The 19,684-nt window shown below is 37.3% G+C and overlaps 1 protein-coding gene across 9 annotated transcripts in view; it reads left to right on the top strand.

Annotated features, from left to right (window-relative positions):
• Nucleotides 1–19,684, top strand: part of Efcab7 (EF-hand calcium binding domain 7) — a 51,596-nt gene that overhangs the window by 17,266 nt on the left and 14,646 nt on the right. For all 9 annotated transcript variants that reach the window (XM_085839167.1, XM_085839166.1, XM_021159712.3 and 6 more), the window contains 2 exons: nt 9,717–9,858; nt 17,994–18,103. In XM_085839167.1, the coding sequence (XP_085695293.1) occupies nt 9,717–9,858; nt 17,994–18,103 (252 nt within the window). The remainder of the gene's footprint in view (nt 1–9,716; nt 9,859–17,993; nt 18,104–19,684) is intronic.

Raw genomic sequence — 19,684 nt, 5'->3', positions numbered from 1 at the left:
TGACCTTGGTTATGATATTTTAAAGTAAAAATAATGAGCAAGAATATTTTTATTTATAAGGACTTTACTTTAAAAATAGTGACTCTTGAGTTTTTGAACTTGATAAATAGATTAATTAACTATAAACCTTAGCAAGTAAATTTTTTTTTGTTTGACCAATACTTTCCATAGGTGCTTCTTAAATAAATCATTGATTCAATATCAATTCCTGTGAGAGCAAGACCACAAAGTCACTTTGCTAAGTCAATATTTGTAGAGTGTTAATATTGATCTTCTTCCTTTGTTTTCCCTTTCTAGACTCAACTTTTACTAGTTTTCTTTCAGCAGAAAATAATAGCTACTGAATATAAAACATTAACTGGAAAGTGCTAGGATACATTAAGAATGTGCACCTGGAGACCTGTGTGAGGGGGAATGGTTATGACCACACACTCTAACTGCTGCTAGAGAACTGAACTGATTGTTCTCTAGAGCTGCATTCTTGTTTCAAATAACAACTCTGTATTTGTTATTGAACTCTGAAGTCCCTTATATCTTTAAATTGCTAGACAGTGACATTTGTTCTATATTAAAATTTTAAAACATCATCTCTAAGGAATTTTCCTCTGACTGTTTAGGAATCTATACACCCTAAGCAATTTGGTGTGCCTGTCCAGTATGCTCACACAGATTCTGTGTTCCAACAATATTAGTTTTCACTAATAGAACCTTTTTGTATTTTGTAATTAAGTTAAATATTAAAATGTTAGCCTGATTAATTATAATTTACCTAATTCTAAAGTATATTTTAGTCATCATGTAGAGATATAAATTAACCATATAAATACATTTTATTTTATTCAGTCCAACCAATAATTTTTTCTTTCCATTTTTTTTTTTTGGTAGTTTTTCCAGACAGCCTTGGTTGCCTAATAACTTACTCTGTAAATCAGGCTGACCTTGAACTCAGAGATCTGTCTGCCTCTGCCTCCTGAGTGCTAGGATTAAAGGTGTGCACCACTACCTAATAATTTCTAATCAAGTAATTTGTGTCAATTATTTTGCTTAGTGTAAAATATGGATCTTGAATTAACAACATTTATGATTGTTTTATGCCTGTCATATGCCAAGGTAGTATGGCATAGTATTATTGTTATAACAATTGTTATACTAGATATTTATTGATTGTATACGTAGCAAAAAAGAGTCTTCTTAGACTTGATAAAAAGCTCAGAATAAACAGACATGCGAGTAAGTCCTAGCTATTCCCTAATGGGGTAAATTTAACAACCTCTTTTTTTGAGTGTGATTTTCCTTAACTGTGTCTTGGGATTAATTTTATGTATTTTAAAAGATGTAAATGTTTTTCAAAGCATTTATCACAGTACTGGGGACATAGTCTCTTAAATACAGAAAGTATTACAGAACTAAGACATGACTACAATTCTTTTTATGGTAATGAGATGGTGAAAGTCTATGAAGGAAAGCTATTTTTGTATTAGATTGTGAAGGGAAATAGGAGAAAGACTTACCTGAGAGGCTGATAGAGTTATCTGACTATGTCCTGATCCAGCTTGTCCTGTGGTAGCGCTTGAGTATACTAGGACCATCCCAGGATTAGTCTGCAGGCTATAGGGAGTGATTTTATACATATATGCACACATATATATGTATATGTATAAAAGAGTCCACTTATAGTTTGCATGTAGACATCAAAAGTAAGAATGATTTTCTTTTAGCCTCCTTGAGTACCTGACTGTAGGCACCATGCTGAGCAGCCAGATTGTAAATCATATATCCATACATTTATAAATGATTTGAATTACAGGAGGAAAATAAGCACTTTACAGAGGCTGTGCATACATGACTTCTATTGGTCATACTTCAACACATATTCCTCTCTTTTTAATCCTGACTTCTATCTAGTTATGGTCTGTAATATTCAAGAAATGTCAAGAATTTTCTCTTGAGAGACAAATAGCTTTAACTTCCTTGCTATAAAGCCAGTCCCGACTAAAATTAGAGTAGGCCACAAGTCAAAAGTTGTATCCCCAGAGATATATCTCAGGCTGTATTCATACTCCTAATTGCCTAATTATATATCTTAGAAATGCATTTTATATGATAGGTATATTACACACACACACACACACACATACATATCATACACCACATAGTATGCATATATGGTATGTATTTACATGTTATATGTCTGTAAGCTATATGCATGTGAAATATATCATATACACAAGTTCTCTATAAAACAGTGTAGCTATATCACATAATCATATATACAAATATAGCAAACAAATTGAAAGTGGTTCAGTCTTAATTTTGGTTAAAGACCAGTTATGTTTCTTTTTCAAAATGTTAAGCAGTTTAACCTGTCAATTAAAAGATAAACCCATATTAGTTTTCTTTTATAAATCATCTTTTATTTTTAAGTATCCTTTAATAACAAAAAGGTTGACAATGTTTTTATCTACTTCTTCAACACAATGAAAGCAAATATCTTCCAATAAAAATGTGGCATGGGTGTCTTGGTCCCACTGTCATCTGTGCACATCCACTTACTAACTTTTGCTCACCTGGATTGCTGATACTGTAAAATTACACGTGAGGGCAGGGTTTACCAGAGTGACCCAGAAAGATGTAACTTAATTGGTAGGTTTGTTTTGATCACTATTTTCTAATTTAAAATCTGTAGTTTGTGCCTTTAGCATTGCCTCATTTCTTGTGAATGAAATAAGTAAAATCTGTGAACCACAATGAACTAACAGTTGTTTGCATTTAGAGGAAACTCGCGAATTGGTAGAATCTAGCACCACCTCATGCCCACTCTAAGAATTACAAGCTGTTTTATTTGTGAAAAAATATATGTCACACAACGGAATTTCCTCTTCTATTATTATAAAAACATTTTAAAATTCAGTGTACTTCTATCTTCTCATAGAACCTCAGACTATCAACTTGGTCTACATTCCATTCAAATTGATTTATTTAAACGATTCAGACAAATTTTCAGCTTTTTTTAAACTTTTAATTCATAACGTGTCTGACTTCATGACCAATAAAATAAAATAAAAACCCAAACCAACCAACCAACCAACCAATCAATCAAACAAACAAACAAAAAACTCTTTGTATGATTGAAAATCCTGTTTTAAATAAAATTTCAAGTTGAGTAAGTATTATGTGTGTAATAAGTTTGGTAGATCTTAAGAAACCAAGTGTTTCTTCTTAAATGGTACTGCTCCAAGATTTTCTAGTGTATGTTGTGTGCTGTCAGAACAGTGTGACTGTTCACCAGTGTTCACTTGGTGTCAATCATGCCTTACTTTTGCATAGCTTCCGGTGTTGTTTCCAGTCCTATTAACTCTGTATGGAGCTTGGTAGTCTTCTAACTTTGTTTTGAAACTTACAAATTCTTTTCTATTGTAGTTATTTTTCCAGAACTGGAACTTGGGAAAGGTCTCTGATAAAAATGTTAGCCTTCTCAGCAAGCTTTTTAAAGTCATCTATCAGCCCACTGCACTGCCTGCAGAGGAGCTGTCTGCCACAGACAACTTCTTTCATTAGTTTCCCCAATGGCACAAGTCACACTAATTTCTAATATACTAAACACAGTGCATTAAAAAAGAAAAGTTCCTTTAGGGTGGTGAAAAGGCTCAGCAGGTAAAAGTTTGACAACTTGAGTTTAATCTCCAGGTCCCCCAGTGGGAGGAGGGAGCCGACCAAAATGTGGAGTGCTGCTACACACATGATTATGATACAAATATAAAAAATATGGCTAACTTCTAACATCTTCACTTTTTAAATTAAAAAAAAGTGAAACACTTAAGTTTGTTCTAGTCCTTAAGTGTCAAAGTCATTCAGAATAATACTAGTCCAGCACTGTATCAGTCACTGAGTATTCTTTATGTTATAGATGATTGATTATAACATAAATGTGAGACTTGCTTTACAGCCCACTTTAGGAAATCAGGTTAGTGCTTTTGTGTCTTTAGTTCTGAGGGAGGATCTCGCTGTGCAGCCCTGGCTGTCCTGGAATTCTGTTCTCCAAAGTGGCCTCAAAGTTGCTACCATCTTCCTGTTTCTGCCAAGTGCTAGGATTATAGCAAAGCCACCATACCCAGTAGTTATGGCATATATTTAAATGCAAAATAGAGCAGAACTCAGAATAAAACTAATGCTACTGAAGAGAAAGGCTTCTGAAGTCATTGAGAACTGTGACACCGTACTTACCATGTTGTTTTTCAGGCTTCTCCTATCCTTCTTCTACCAAAAAAGGATGTCCTAAATTGCCTTTTCAATTCTCTATCTTTAAAATGATCTTACATCCTTGATGTAAAACCACAAAATTTAAAATTCTCCAACCCCCACCCCTAAATTACAAACACTAACATGCTACCACACAGACTAAGCTCCACACCTGACTTCATGTGATGGTTGTACCTTAGCATTACGCATATGCTACATGCTTAGGCTATGTGTAAGTCACGCATAAGAAACAGTAACCCTCATGTTTGAGATCATCTCAAAGACATCATGTTATGTATAAACAGATTTTCTAAAACCTGAAGAAAAAAAAGCAACATCTGGAACACTTCTGGTTCCAAGATTTAGACAAAGACGTTCAATCTATATTGTGTAATTTTGAATTGTCCTTTCCCACTGTAGGTAGGTAAATCTAAAGCATGCGTTCCTGAGGAACACCTGATGGAACTGGGTCTGCTAATTCTGTAATCAAAACTGATCAGGTGTGGCAGGATTCAGGAGAGAAGTACAGAGGGTCAGGAAATTGAATAGAGATGTGTAGCAGTGCAAGATGGGGAACTAGGGGTGGCCACTAGAAAGTCCCAGATGCCAGGGAAGCAAGAGGTTCCCAGGACCCTACAGGGATGACGTTACCCAAAATACCCAACACAGGGAAGATAGAACCTGTAGAGACCATATGCAATGGATATGTACAGCCTCCGGTTGCGGGATGGGGCCACCCACCCATCTCAAAAATTTTAACCCAGAATTGAGGCAGCAGGGAGGAGGGATGGGATACAGGGCTTGCAGAGGGGGAACTGGGAAGGGGGACAACATTTGAAATGTAAACAATTTAAATATCCAATAAATAATGAAAATAATAATAATAAAAAAGAAAGTAAAAAACAACTAGACAGGTGTGGTGGTTCATGCCTATAATATCAGCACTCAAGAGAATGAGGCAGGAGGATTGCTGCAAGTATAAGGCCAGTGTTGGCTACAAAGTGAGGTGCTACCACAAAAAGGGGGGATTTACATCAATTTAAAAATAACCAAACATAAAATAAAAAATAACAAGTACGTCAGTGCTTACCAAGGTATTAATAATCAAAATATAAGAAACTGCCACATCTGCAATATAAATGTGAAACTAGGAGATAAATAGGCAGTTCACATGAAAAGAAACAAAAATTATAAACATATGGCAGAATATTAATCTCTGAAAGTATAATCAAAATTCTAATTAATGTAAAAGTTATTAAAATTCCATTTTTTTCTGTCAGTTACATCTGACACATAAAATAAGCATAACACTATGTTTTATGTACCCATACTTTGATTAGGAAATTTTTCTCCACAATCCTCAATTTTTTTCATAACATAGTTTGATCAAGTTTTATTATAAAATTATTATATTTCATACCATTGGTGCTCTCATAAAAATAGCATCACTGAGTTATAATATGGAATGCATATTAATAGGTCTAAAACTATACTTTTCCTCTAGGATTTCTTTTTAGAGAAATCATTTTTTTAGGAGAAAAACTTAAAGCAGTATTCATGTTAAGGTTATCTTTGCTGATGAGAAATTGGAAATGAACTGAATGTTTAACACTTTATTTTTCAGAGCAAATAATTTTTATGTAAGATTAAATTTTAAAAATAAAAAAATGGTATTTTTTAGAATATAAAACTTGATTTCTATAAAGGTTTGTATTAGAAAAGATTATCTTATAATCATAACATAATAACAGAATTATAATGATTTTTTTATCCTAAGTTTTTGTCTCAATATATAAATATATTTAAAATAATTACTACTTATATAATAAAAATGTTATATAAATATATACTTGGGCAGTTTTGCCTTTAAGAAGGATTGAGAAGCTGGGTGAGGTGGTACATGCTTTAAGTCCCGTTGTTGGGAAGCGAGAAAGGCAGGTGTCTGTGAGCTCAAGGCAGCCTGGTCTACACAGTAATTTCTAGGTCAGCTGGAGCTAAAAAGAAGAGAAGAGAGTGAGCAATTATTCTCGATGGAAATAATTATTTTAAAATTTATTTATTTATTTTATGTATATGAGTACACTATAGCTGTCTTCAGACACACCAGAAGAGAGCTTCAGATCCCATTACAGATGGTTGTGAGCCACCATGTGGTTGCTGGGAATTGAACTATTGAACTCAGGACCTCGGGTATAGCAGTCAGTAATAAATTTTAGTCTTGCTTCTGCATTGTACATTGTGTGATATTATTACTTTGTGTCTAATGTGGATGGATCTTTTGAATAATTACCAATGTTATTAAGTCCTTGAAGTTACAGATATTTAAATATCCTTACAGAGAAGTAGTCAGAATTTTATTATAAAGTCCTCATTAGGACTCTAGTTTTTGGAGTTCGAAAGGAACAGTACAGAAATATGTCTTCTGGCAAGTTCACCAACTAAAGTGAAAAGCATTCTCCACACATTTATTGTAATAACAAATTTTGATAACTCAGTAAATTGTCTTTTACTACGTGCCCAATGTGGTGTTTTCAAATTTTACTTAACTTCTATGATGGGAAGGGATTTGATTAACTGACAGTTTTACCAGATTTCCCTCCTCCCTTTTCTTTAAAAAAAAAAAAAAAAGTTTCGGCAACATTTTGCAGCCCAGACAGGTCTCAGAGGCCAGTCCTTCTGCTCTATCCCCTGAGTGGTGGGATTACAGGGGAGACACCACCAGGCCCAGTTTCTTGGTGTATTTTTAGTAGCAATGAAGCTTTTATTTATAAGATTTTATATCTGCTTACCAAAAGTGAAATGGTTATGTGGGTTGCTGTGTGACTAGTTTCTGAGTACAGATGCTTGCTTCTTCTCCTTCTTGTTTTAGTTTTAATTTTACTAATCCTTCCTTCTTCGTTCCTACTATGCTCCTTACGCTGAGCTCACCTGGACTGGGACAGATGTACATTTTATAATTGTCTTCCAGGTTGTATTTTCCTAACTTTTCTTTTCTTTTCTTTTCTTTTTTATTAGATGGTTTTCTTTATTTACATTTCAAATGTTATCCCCTTTCCTAATTTCCCGTCCGGAAACCCCCTATCCCTTCCTTCCCCAAGCCCCTTGCTCACCAACCTACCCACTCTCTCTTCCTGGCCCTGGAATTCCCCTTTATTGGGGCATAGAACCTTCACAGGACCAAGGGTCTCTCCTCCCATTGATGACCGACTAGGCCATCCTCTGCTACATATGCAGCTAGAGACATGAATCCCACCGTTTGTTTTCTTTGGTTGGTGATTTAGTCCCTGGGAGTTCTGGGTGTACTGGTTAGTTCATATTGTTGTTCCTCCTATAGGGCTGCAGACCCCTTCAGCTCCATGGGTACTTTCTCTAGCTTCTTCATTGGGGACCCTGTGTTCTGTCCAATGGATGGTTGTGAGCATTCACTTCTGTATTTGTCAGGCACTGCCAGAGCCTCTCAGGAGACAGCTTTATCAGGCTAACCTCTTGTTGGCATCCACAATAGGGTCTGGTTTTGGTGGTTGTTTATGGGATGGATCCCCAGGTGGGCCATTCTCTGGATGGTCATTCCTTCAGTCTCTGCTTCACACTTTGTCTCTGTAACTCCTTCCATGAGCATTTTGTTCCCCTTCTAAGAAGGACCAAAGTATCCACAGTCTGGCCTTCCTTCTTCTTGAGTTTCATGTGTTTTGTGAATTGTATCTTGAGTATTCTGAGCTTCTGGGCTAATATCCACTTATCAGTGAGTGCATATCAAGTGACTTCTTTTGTGATTGGGTTACCTCACTCAGGATGATATCCTCCAGATCCATCTATTTGCCTAAGAATTTCATAAATTCATTGTTTTTAATTGCTGAGTAGTACTCCATTGTGTAAATGTACCACATTTTCTGTGTCCATTCCTCTGTTGAGGGATATCTGGGTTCTTTCCAGCTTCTGGCTATTATAAATAAGGCTGCTATGAACATAGTGGAGCATGTGTCCTTCTTACATGTTGGAACATCTTCAGATATATGCCCAGGAGTGGTATTGCTGGATCCTTTGGTAGTACTTCGTCCAATTTTCTGAGGAGCCACCAAACTGATTTCCAGAGTGCTTGTACCAGCTTGCAATCCCACCAACAATGGAGGAGTGTTCCTCTTTCTCTATATCCTTGCCAGCATCTTTTGTCACCTGAGTTTTTGATCTTAGCCATTCTGACTGGTGTGAGGTGGAATCTCAGGGTTGTTTTGGTTTGCATTTCCCTGATGACTAAGTATATTGAACATTTTCCTAGGTGCTTCTCAGCCATTTAGTATTCCTCAGTTGATAATTCTTTGTTTAGCTCTGTACCCCATTTTTTAATAGGGCTATTTGGTTTTCTGGAGTTCTTTGTATATATTGGATATTAGCTATCTATCAGATGTAGGATTGGTAAAGATCTTTCCCCAATCTGTTGGCTGCCTTTTTGTCTTTTTTTTTTTTTTTCCAGTTTTTCGAGACAGGGTTTTTCTGTATAGCCCTGGCTGTCCTGGAACTCACTTTGTAGACCAGGCTGGCCTGGAACTCAGAAATCTGCCTGCCTCTGCCTCCCAAGTGCTGGGATTAAAGGCATGTGCCACCACGCCCGGCTCCTTTCTTTTCTTTTCTTTTCTTTTCTTTTCTTTTCTTTTCTTTTCTTTTCTTTTCTTTTCTTTTCTTTTCTTTTTCTCTTCTTTCTTTCTTTCTTTCTTTCTTTCTTTTTTTCTTTCTTTTTTTTTTTTTTTGCCTTTTTGCCTTTTTGTCTTATTGACAGTGTCCTTTGCCTTACAGAAGCTTTGCAATTTTATGAGGTTCCATTTGTTAATTCTTCATCTTACAGCACAAGCCATTGGTCATTCTCTAAGTAATGGTGATCAGAGCTGAAGAGATGGCAGAGATGGCTCAGCCCTTAAGAGCACATACTGCTCTTGAAGAGGACACACGTTTGGTTCCCAGCACTCCTATCAGGCTGCACAGAACTGCAAGCTCCTGTTCCCGGGTGTCTGTCACCCTCTTCTTGTTTACACAGGCACTGGACTTGGCATTAACTCATACACATAATTTTAAGAAATAAAAATAAATCTTTTTAAAAATAGAAAATAGGAAATGATAATTGTTTTTTGTCACCTGCTCAGTTTATATCACTACCTTCCATCAATCAGACAAATATTTATTGAGCAACTACATTGTACTAGGCACTGCTTTTGGAACTGGGAGTATAGTAATTTTGTGTGTATTCTGTTTCTTAACCTTGCCACCATACTTCTCCCACACACACACACACACATGCGCATACTGCTGACAATTATGATCGATTTATTAATTTCTGTACTTTATCTTCTATGACTGTACACTCCCAGACGGCAATAGCTTCCTTCTCTTTGACATTTCCTTTAGATTTTCCCTTGGTTTCTCCTCATTATGCATGCTAGAACATTTAATAACTACTGTTTGAAAGCATTTCTTTTTTGTTTCAGGATTGGCAGTGTGCACAGTCAAAAGGCTGCTTCTTTTTAGAAGAAGACGGTGAAGTTGTCAGTCATCAGTACAAAATGCACATAGCTCAGAGATCTGTGCTTTACCTAACAATTAAGCCATTATATCTGAGTCAAGTGGAAGGCAAGTTCATATTTCCTGTTTGTTTGTGTGTTTATGGGCAGGGTTTTACTGTATATATACCTCTGGCTCTTCTGGAACCCATTGTGTAGACCAGGCTGGACTTGAACTTACTGAGCTCCACCTGGGAGTAACGGAGTGTGCCACGAGGCTCAGCTGTTTTTATTTTTAAATACAAATATATATCCTCCCTAAAAATACTTTGTATTTTCTAGTCCTAGTTAAGAAAATATTCTGCTAAAGAAATGTATGGTTTTATTTAGTTTTGAGTTTTTAAATTATGTTTATTCTTAAAATATGTTTAGTTACATGAGTATGTTTTGATGAAAATATCCTATACATTGAAGAAACCTGCCCCAATCCTCCTTTCCTTCCCATTTCTCTCTGGTTCCTTTTGTTACCTCAAGCAGGTTGACTTCTACTTGTACGGCATATGTGCGTACATACAGATTTGTGTATCTGTGTTAAAGCCAGGAGCCTGTGTTGGCATGGCTCATCATGTAAAGGCATTTGCCACACAAGCCTGATGGCCAGCATTGAATGTAAGCTTCCACTTTGTAAAGATGGAAAGAGAGAACTGACCCCATAGACTTGCCCGTGACCTCTACACAAGCCCTCTGCCGTGTGACCCTCTCCAAGTTTTTTTTCCTCTCATACAAACTAATAATATCTTTTTATTAAAATCTTGGAACTACACTTAAGAGAAAAGAGATGATAATTCACTTATGATTATCTCTAATTATACTTAACTTCCTAATGGGCAGCATAACCTTGCTCTTGACAGCTAAAAAGGAGTTTTCCTCTGTGTGTTTCCATGTGTATTTATACTCCATCTATCTGTTCTTGTCATTGGACACATTTATACATATATTTGACATATAAACATCACTACAGTAAGTTGAATTGGAGTTGTATGGGTCAGATGGTAGGCTTGGTCTGAGATTTTCAGGGAGCTTGCATATTGATTTCCCGTGGGTGTCTTGGTTTACATCTCCCACCAGCAGTTCTGTTTGCATCCTTGTTGGAAGGACTCTTTTGGCTCAGAATTGTTTTGTCTCTTCAGGGAGTTTTATGTTTCCCTGTGAGCTTTAAGATTGTGCTTTCTGTTTTGTAAAGACTGGCTTTGCAAGTCAGGAGGGCATTGCCTTGAGCATGTAGACTGCTGTTGATAAGATCCCTGTTTTCACAATAGTAATGTGACCTTCCAGTCAGTGGCCATGGTAGGTCTTTCCCTCTCTCAGTGTTTGTCTTAAGTCACTTTTATTTTAAAGTTACAAAGATACTTTTATTTATTTGCAGGGATTTTTTTTTTACTAGGAATGTTCATTTTTTTAAAAATAAAGCTTTCATTGTAGAGGCCTTTTGTCCCCTTGGTTGGGTGTATTTTAGGGTTTGTTGTTGATCTGAGGCAATTGTGAATTGGTTGTTTTCTTGATTCTTTTCTGAGCATGTTTGTTGTTGGTATAGAAGATGGCTACTGGTTTTGTATGCTTGTATACTGCCACTTTACTGACAGTTTTTATTAAATCTACAAGTTTTCTAATGGAGTCCTTAGGGTCTCTTATGTGTTGAACTTTATCTAGAAATAAGCATTCCTTTACTTATTTTATTTTTTTAATTTTTAATTTATTTTTATTTATTTATTTATTTATTTATTTATTTATTGTTTTTTTGAGACAGTGTTTCTCTGTATAGCCCTGGCTGTCCTGGAACTCACTTTGTTCGAGGCTGGCCTCGAACTCAAAATCCACCTGACTCTGCCTCCCGAGTGCTGGGATTAAAGGCATACACCACCACACCCGGCTTTATTTTATTTTTTTAAATTTTATACTTTGATATTGAAAATATTGCAAATAAAAAAATTTCTCAGATCTGAAGACTGCACAACTCTGAAAATCTCTATACAATAAAGTAGCCATTCAGTTCTTTCTTACCCCTGACATTTAGCCTTTCCTTTTCCCATTTCTACATGTTGAAGTACATCTACATGTACATTTGCCTATATCTATATAACCATATAACTATATACAACTATCTATATATCTATATATACATATATATGTCCATATATTATTGTCTAGATTCTGCATGTGAGGGAGAAATGCAGGTTTTTTTTCCTTTCTCAGATTGTGTGACCTTACTTAATAGTGTACTTTCTAAGTCCATTCATTTTCCTGCAAGTTTTGTGATTATATTTTTCTTTAGAGAAGAATAGTTATTCATATATATGCATAAATACACAGCAGATATTCATTTTCCATTTATCTGCTGATGGACACCTAAGCTGATTCCAATCCTTTGCAATAATGAGTGAAGCAGCAGTAAACATGGGGACCTGTATCTACAGTAGGGCATGGAGATCTCTGGGTATATGTCCGAGAGTGAGAAAGCAAGTTAAATGGTAGCTCTATTTTTAATTCTTTGAGAAACCTCCAAACTACTTTTCAGAATGGCTGTATTAATTTGCACCCAACAGCAATGACTAAAGGAGTCCTTTCTTGTCACAAACTCTCCAGTATAACGGGAGTGAGCTAGTATCTCTAAGAAGCTTTAATTTACATTTGCCTAATGGCTAGGTATATTGAACAGTTAAAAATAGTTATGGAGCTGGAGAGATGGCTCAGCAGGTAAGACATTGGCTGCTTTTCTAGAGGACGTGGTTCAATTCTCAGCACTTACATGGCAGCTCACAGTTGTCTGTGACTTCAGTTTCAGATGATCCAACACCCTCTGGGTAAAACCACAAATGTATATAAAATAAAAAAATAGTTATTAACCATTTGTGTTTCTTTTTTAAACTATAAAATTCATTTACTATTCATTGGCAGTTTTGTTTCATTTACTGATACTTTAGATAATAATGACAGCATCAGTTAATGAGTGGAGTAGAGGACATACAAGTTCAGTGTTAGTCCTCTATTCTTAGGGAAGAGTTCCTTTGTTAAGGTATTCACCAAATGTTTAGTGAGATTCCTATGTATTAACGATCAATTTATTCAAGTACATAAAGGCAAAAGTACCTACTCTCAAGGACTTAGATTTTAGTAGAAACAATAAAAGTGTAAAGGTTCCTAACCCTAACCCTCACCTTAACTCTAACCCTAACCCTAACCCTCACCGTCACCCTCACCCTCACCCTTACCCTAACCCTAACCCTCACCCTCACCCTCACCCTCACCCTCACCCTCACCCTCACCCTCACCCTCACCTTAACCCTAGCCTTAGTAAAGGAACTGGCACAATGGAACACACTCATAATCTCAGCACTGGGGATGCTGAGACAAGAGGATGAGTTCCAGGTTGTCTTGGGATACACAATGAGATATTCTCTAAAAAAGGGAGTGATGATGGCACAACATACCTATAATCCTAGTATTTAGGAGGCTGAAGCTGGAAGGTTGCCCCAGGTTCAAAGCCAGGCTAGTCTACATGGGGAATTTCAGGCCCAAGGCTGAAGTGTGAGTTGGTTGGTCTTGGTCCCAGTTGTTTTCTCTCTCTCTCTCTCTCTCTCTCTCTCTCTCTATATATATATATATATATATATATATATATATATATATACATACACACATATACATACACACACACACCAAAAGGAAAAATGAAGAGAAAATAAGAAGCATAGAGAGAAAGACTGTGTTCTGAGAAATGTAGACTGCCATTCAAATGGAGATATTTAAGTATATGTTTTATTAAGAAGGTGACTTATGGCCAAAGATTTTAGACTTCTTTTTTTTTCATTTTTTATTAGATATTTTCTTCATTTACATTTCAAATGCTATCCTGAAAGTTCCCTATACCCTCCCCCGCCCTGCTCCCCAACCCACCCACTACCACTTCCTGGCCCTGGCATTCCCCTGTACTAGGGCATATGATCTTCACAAGACCAAGGGCCTCTCCTCCCACTGATGGCCAACTAGGCCATCCTCTGCTACATATGCAGCTAGAGGCATAGTCTGGGGTGGGAGGTACTGGTTAGTTCATATTGTTGATCCTCCTATAGGGCTGCAGACGCCTTTAGCTCCTTGGGTACTTTCTCTAGCTCCTTCATTAGGGGCCCTATGCTCCATTCAATAGATGACTGTGAGCATCCACTTCTGTATTTGCCAGGCACTTGCATAGCCTCATAAGAGATAGCTATATTAGGGTCCTGTCAGCAAAATCTTGCTGGCGTATGCAATGGTGTGGTTATATATGGTATGGATTCCCCGGGTGGGGCAGTCTCTGTATGGTCCTTTCTTCCGTTTCAGCTCCAAACTTTGTCTCTGTAACTCCTTCCATGGGTATTTTGTTCCCCATTCTAAGAAGGAATGAAGTATCCACTCATTGGTCTTTCTACTTCTTGAGTTTCATGTGTTTTGCAAATTATATCTTGAGTATTCTGAGCTTCTGGGCTAATATCCACTTATCAGTGGGTGCATATCATGTGTGTTATTTTGTGATTTGGTTACCTCACTCAAAATGATATACTCTAGATCCATCCATTTGCCTATGAATTTCATAAATTCATTGTTTTAATTGCTGTGTAAATGGACCACATTTTCTGTATTCATTCCTCTGTTGAGGGATGTCTGGATTCTTTCCAGCTTCTGGCTATTATAAATAAGGCTGCTATGAACATAGTGGAGCATGTGTCCTTATGACATGATGGAACATCTTCTGGGTATATGCCCAGAAGAGGTATTGCTGGATCTTCTGGTAGTACTATGTCCAATTTTCTGAGGAACCGCCAGACTGATTTCCAGAGTGGTTGTACCAGCTTGCAATCCCACCAACAATGGAGGAGTGTTCCACTTTCTCCACATCCTCGCCAGCATCTACTGTCACTTGAAGTTTTGATCTTAGCCATTCTTTCTGGTGTGAGGTGGAATCTCAGGGTTGTTTTGATTTGCATTTCCTGATGATTAAGGATGGTGAACATTTTTTCAAGTGCTTCTCAGCCATTCGGTATTCCTCAGTTGATAATGCTTTGTTTAGCTCTGTACCCCATTTTTAATAGGGTTATTTGATTTTCTAGAGTCTATCTTCTTGAGTTCTTTTATATATATTGGGTATTATTCTCCTATCTGATTTAGGATTGGTAAAGATCCTTTCCCAATCTGACCTTTTTGTCTTATTTACAATGTCTTTTGCCTTACAGAAGCTTTGCAATTTTATGAGGTCCCATTTGTCGATTCTGGATCTTACAGTACAAGCCACTGCTGTTCTGTTCAGGAATTTTTCCCCTGTGCCCATATCTTTGAGGCTTTTCCCCACTTTGACCTCTGTAAGTTTCATTGTCTCTGGTTTTATGTGGAGTGTTTTGATTGACTTAGACTTGAGCTTTGTATAAGAAGAATGAATCAATTTGCATTCTTCTACATGATAACCGCCAGTTGTGCCAGCACCATTTGTTGAAAATGCTGTCTTTTTTCCACTGGATGGTTTTAGCTCCCTTATCAAAGATCAAGTGACCATAGGTGTGTGGGTTCATTTCTAGGTCTTCAATTCTATTCCATTGATCTACCTGTCTGTCACTGTACCAGTATTATGCAGGTTTGTTTGTTTGTTTTTTAATCACAATTGCTCTGTAGTACAGCTTGAGGTCAGTTATGGTGGGTGATTCTACCAGAGGTTCTTTTATTGTTGAGAATAGTTTTTGCTATCCTAGGTTTTTTGTTATTCCAGATGAATTTGCAAATTGTCCTTTCTAACTCTGTGAAGAATTGAGTTGGAATTTTGATGGGCATTGCATTGAATCTATAGATTGCTTTCGGCAAGATAGCCATTTTGACTATGTTAATCCTGGCAATCTATGAGCATGGGGGATCTTTCCATCTTCTGAGATCTTCTTTGATTTCTTTCTTCAGAGACTTGAAGTTCTTATCATACAGATCTTTCACTTCCTTAGTTAGAGTCACACCAAGTTATTTTATATTATTTGTGACTATTGTGAAGGGTGTTGTTTCCCTAATATCTTTCTCAGCCTTTGTGTAGAGAAAGGCCACTGATTTGTTTGAGTTAATTTTATATCCATCTACTTCCCTGAAGCTCTTTATCAGGTTTAGGAGTTTTCTGGTGGAATTTTGGGGGTCACTTAAGTATACTATCATATCATCTGCAAATAGTGATATTTTGACTTCTTCCTTTCCGATTTGTATCCCCTTGATCTCCTTTTGTTGTCTAATTGCTCTGGCTAGGACCTCGAGTACTATATTGAATAGGTGGGGAGAAAGTGGGCAGCCTTATCTAGTCCCTGATTTTAGTAGGATTGCTTCAAGTTTCTAGAATTTTAAAGAAGGTAAGTCAGTTATCAACTGCTACAAATTAAAATACCTCCCAAATTCAATGGCTTAAAACAATTAAGAACTTGTTCATTCGTGAATCTGTTGGACTGCTAGATAGATATTTTAGTCTGAGCCAGTCTTGGCTTTTCTGTGCAGGGCCCATTCAGGTTTGCAGTCAGTGACAGATTAGCTAATGGCTGGGTTATGATATTGTCTGCATTCCCCTATGTGTGCAGTTTCATCTGGGACAATCTGACTGCCCCATATGACCCTTCATCTTCCAGTGAACCATCCAAGCATGCACTTTTTTACTTTCTTATATTGTGACAGGAATCTGAAAAGGGGGGTGGGGGTGGGGAGCAGAAGCACAGAAGATTGTCCTAATAGCTGTGGTCTCAGAACTGACACAATGTTACTTCTGTTACATTCTGCTATTCCTAAGTCCCAAAGTCCAAATCAATAAGTAAACTATCTCTTGATGCAGAAGCTGTCTAATTACGGTGTAAAGGCCTGTGAATGCAGAGTGGGCAGCCATTTTTTTCTGCCCTCTCACAGGAGGCAAGGGAGCAAGCATTATTGTCCTGGAAGGATAAATGAAGAACAGTGGAGGTGGCCGAGCGTTCCAGATGAAGTGCAGTCAGGAGTTCTGTGTGGAGTGTAGGGTACAGAATGGGGGTGGTGAGGCTAGAGATGTAGACTCATAGTTAGAGCATGGCCTGCTCTTCTGTCCCAGCATGGAAATGGTGGCTCATCAGCTGCTAAGTTCAGCTCCAAGGGATCCAACACCCTCTTCTGGCCTCTTGAGGCTCCTGCAAACATGTGGTACATATGAACTCATGCAGGCAGAAACACATACATACAAAATAAATCAGTCTTAGACTGTAAGTGACTCTTCTGGAGAAGTTGTCAGGGGATAATCATAAGGAACAAGAATAGAAACTGTAAGAGATTCCCCTAGAACTTTTTTTTTTTTTTTTTTACTAAGAGAAATGAAATTAATTTTTTAAGAACTGAAAATTTTTGGTTATGATTTTTCAAGGATATGATTTTTGAATATGTATCTGAGTTTGTTATTGATTCTGTTGTGGCTAGCGCACTGTTTGTCATTTATCTCCTGTGGGTTCTCAGAGTGTCTTGGATTTGTTGCTTTTCTTGCTTTTGAAAACTCCTCTTCCTTTCTTTCTTCCCTAGCACACCTCCTGCTGTGCTCCACCACAGAAAACCCAGGGCTCCCAGCGCCTCCTCTCTCCTTGGAAAGTGCCTCAACTCTTTAGTTGTGACATGGCCTCAGTTCTGATAAGTTTTTGTAGTTGATCCATTTTTCCTTATTGGCAGAGCAGCATACTTTCAGCTTGATCTCAGCAGCAGATTTGAAGTAGGGACAGCGTGTGACCTGACTGTCTAAGAGTATTGATTGTTTTTAACTCCTGTGGTCACCCAGGGCAGTGTCAGCACTGGGTCCCACTCTTCCTTCATGAAAGGCTCTGCTTTTCACTTAGGGTTTGACTTGGTCTTGTACCTCAGCTGTTGTTATTCATTGTTTTTTGTTTGTTTATTTTTGGTTAGGAAGAGCATATTGAGATCAAACCAAGCATGCTAAATGAAAGTTCTCTCATGGAGACGTGTCCAGCCCTTGAAATGGATCTTTGATGATTTCAAGAAACTAGTCTTTTTAGAAACTGAGTGTGGAGAGAATATTTCTCAAAAAATTAAATATAGTAGTGACATTATAGATATTAAGATATTTGTATATAAAGATGGAATGTATATATATATATTTTTAAATCTACTGAGTAAAGAACTTAAAAGAGTGTGTAGTGTTTGCTTGACCTGAGGTGGTTTTGTTAGTGATGATGTTGTGTGTATTTCTAGGAAAACGTTGCCCCTGGTTATCGGTTGACACAGCCTTATATATTCTTAAGAAAAATGAGAATCCAGCAGAGCCACAGCTCATGTGCTTTACCGAACTACGAAACAGAGAAGTACACATATTTTTTTAATGTTAAGAATGTAATATTAAGTCAAGTTGAGGAAAATAATTGCTGATCACTAGTATTTAAACTCAAATTTCCTGTACTCTAGTGAAAGTATAGGTAGGTCCATGTAATATAGGAAGGCATAGATAAGAGCATAATCATTCTGCTACTATATATCTTTCATGGACTATAAGTTACCTTCTTATATTCTGAGGTTTTGGGGGCATGGATTGAGGATTGATTGACAGGTGCCCTAATCCATCTCATGCAAATATTTTTGTTGTACTCAGTAAAAAGAGTTGCGTTAGAGCCTCCTCACTGTCTAAGTACCGTTCCCAGCTCCTGGAACCATCGCTCTCCATGTTTGCTTACCTGTACTTCTACTCCAGAGCAGGACCACTCCAAAATCACCGTCCTCAGGGTTCAGAACAGGCTGATGGGAAGAAATGATTGTAAATGGTTTTATATGTTGCCCGTGAGGTGTTCTGGTCTTTTCTAATTATGTGTTTACTCAGAGGCCAAATATGTAAGCAGATACACACATGTGACTATTTTATAAGGACTACAAAATACAATCTACCACACAAGCACAGAAGTAATATTATCCAAAGACTTACTTCAATATTGTATTTAATCTTTATATTGGGCAAGTGAGAGACAAACGTTTTCCTGATGGAATGTTACATCGAAGTATTTATTGAAAGCTTCCTAACAGACCAGGGTGGTTATTGCCAGAACCACACAAAATAGCAGAAGTTAACATTTTTACTAACCTCATCTTCAGAGCTCAAAATAAAGCAGTGCCGGAAACAATAGCTTTTCCCGTTTGGTTTTGGGTAAAATGGCTCTCTTATAAGATTGTATGTGTAAAAACAATCATTCATAGATAGCAAGGCTATGTTTCAACTGAGTTTCTGTGTATCTCTTTATAGGCTTCTGGCCATCTGTAATATGTCATATTTACAAAGGATTTTTACTAGTCCTTTTAGTATCACAGTTATTTTCCTTATGAAGAGTTTTGAACCTCAGAACTTTTCACTTGCCATCTATAGTGGCATCTCACTGTTATAAGTGGGGAGTAAGGAAGTTTATGGGATCACATACATTAGGAAGTAGCAACATGTGTGTGTGTGTGTGTGTGTGTGTGTGTGTGTGTGTGTATATATATATATATAGTTTATTTATTTGTTTGTTTTTTAACACAGGGTTTCTCTATGTAGCCCTGGCTATCCTAGAACTTGCTCTGTAGACCAGGCTAGCCTTAAACTCATAGTTCTGGTCTCTGGCTTCCAAGTGCTGGGATTAAACGTGTGAGCCACCATGCCTGGTTAGATATCTTTTAGCTCTTATATGTCAGCCTATATATGGCCAGACCAGACCATTATCATTTCCAAAGCATAGATTTGGTAGTTTAGTCTTCATAATGATCCTCAGTTACATTGAATTAATTATTCTATTAAAATAGGGCTTAGCCGGGCGTGGTGGCGCACGCCTTTAATCCCAGCACTTGGGAGGCAGAGGCAGGTGGATTTCTGAGTTCGAGGCCAGCCTGGTCTACAAAGTGAGTGCCAGGACAGCCAGGGCTAC

Source organism: Mus caroli, unplaced genomic scaffold (assembly GCF_978045245.1).
Source record: "Mus caroli unplaced genomic scaffold, Mus_caroli_1 scaffold_6, whole genome shotgun sequence".
In the NCBI taxonomy this organism is placed as follows: domain Eukaryota; kingdom Metazoa; phylum Chordata; class Mammalia; order Rodentia; family Muridae; genus Mus; species Mus caroli.
This window is presented reverse-complemented; position numbering and strand designations above follow the sequence as displayed.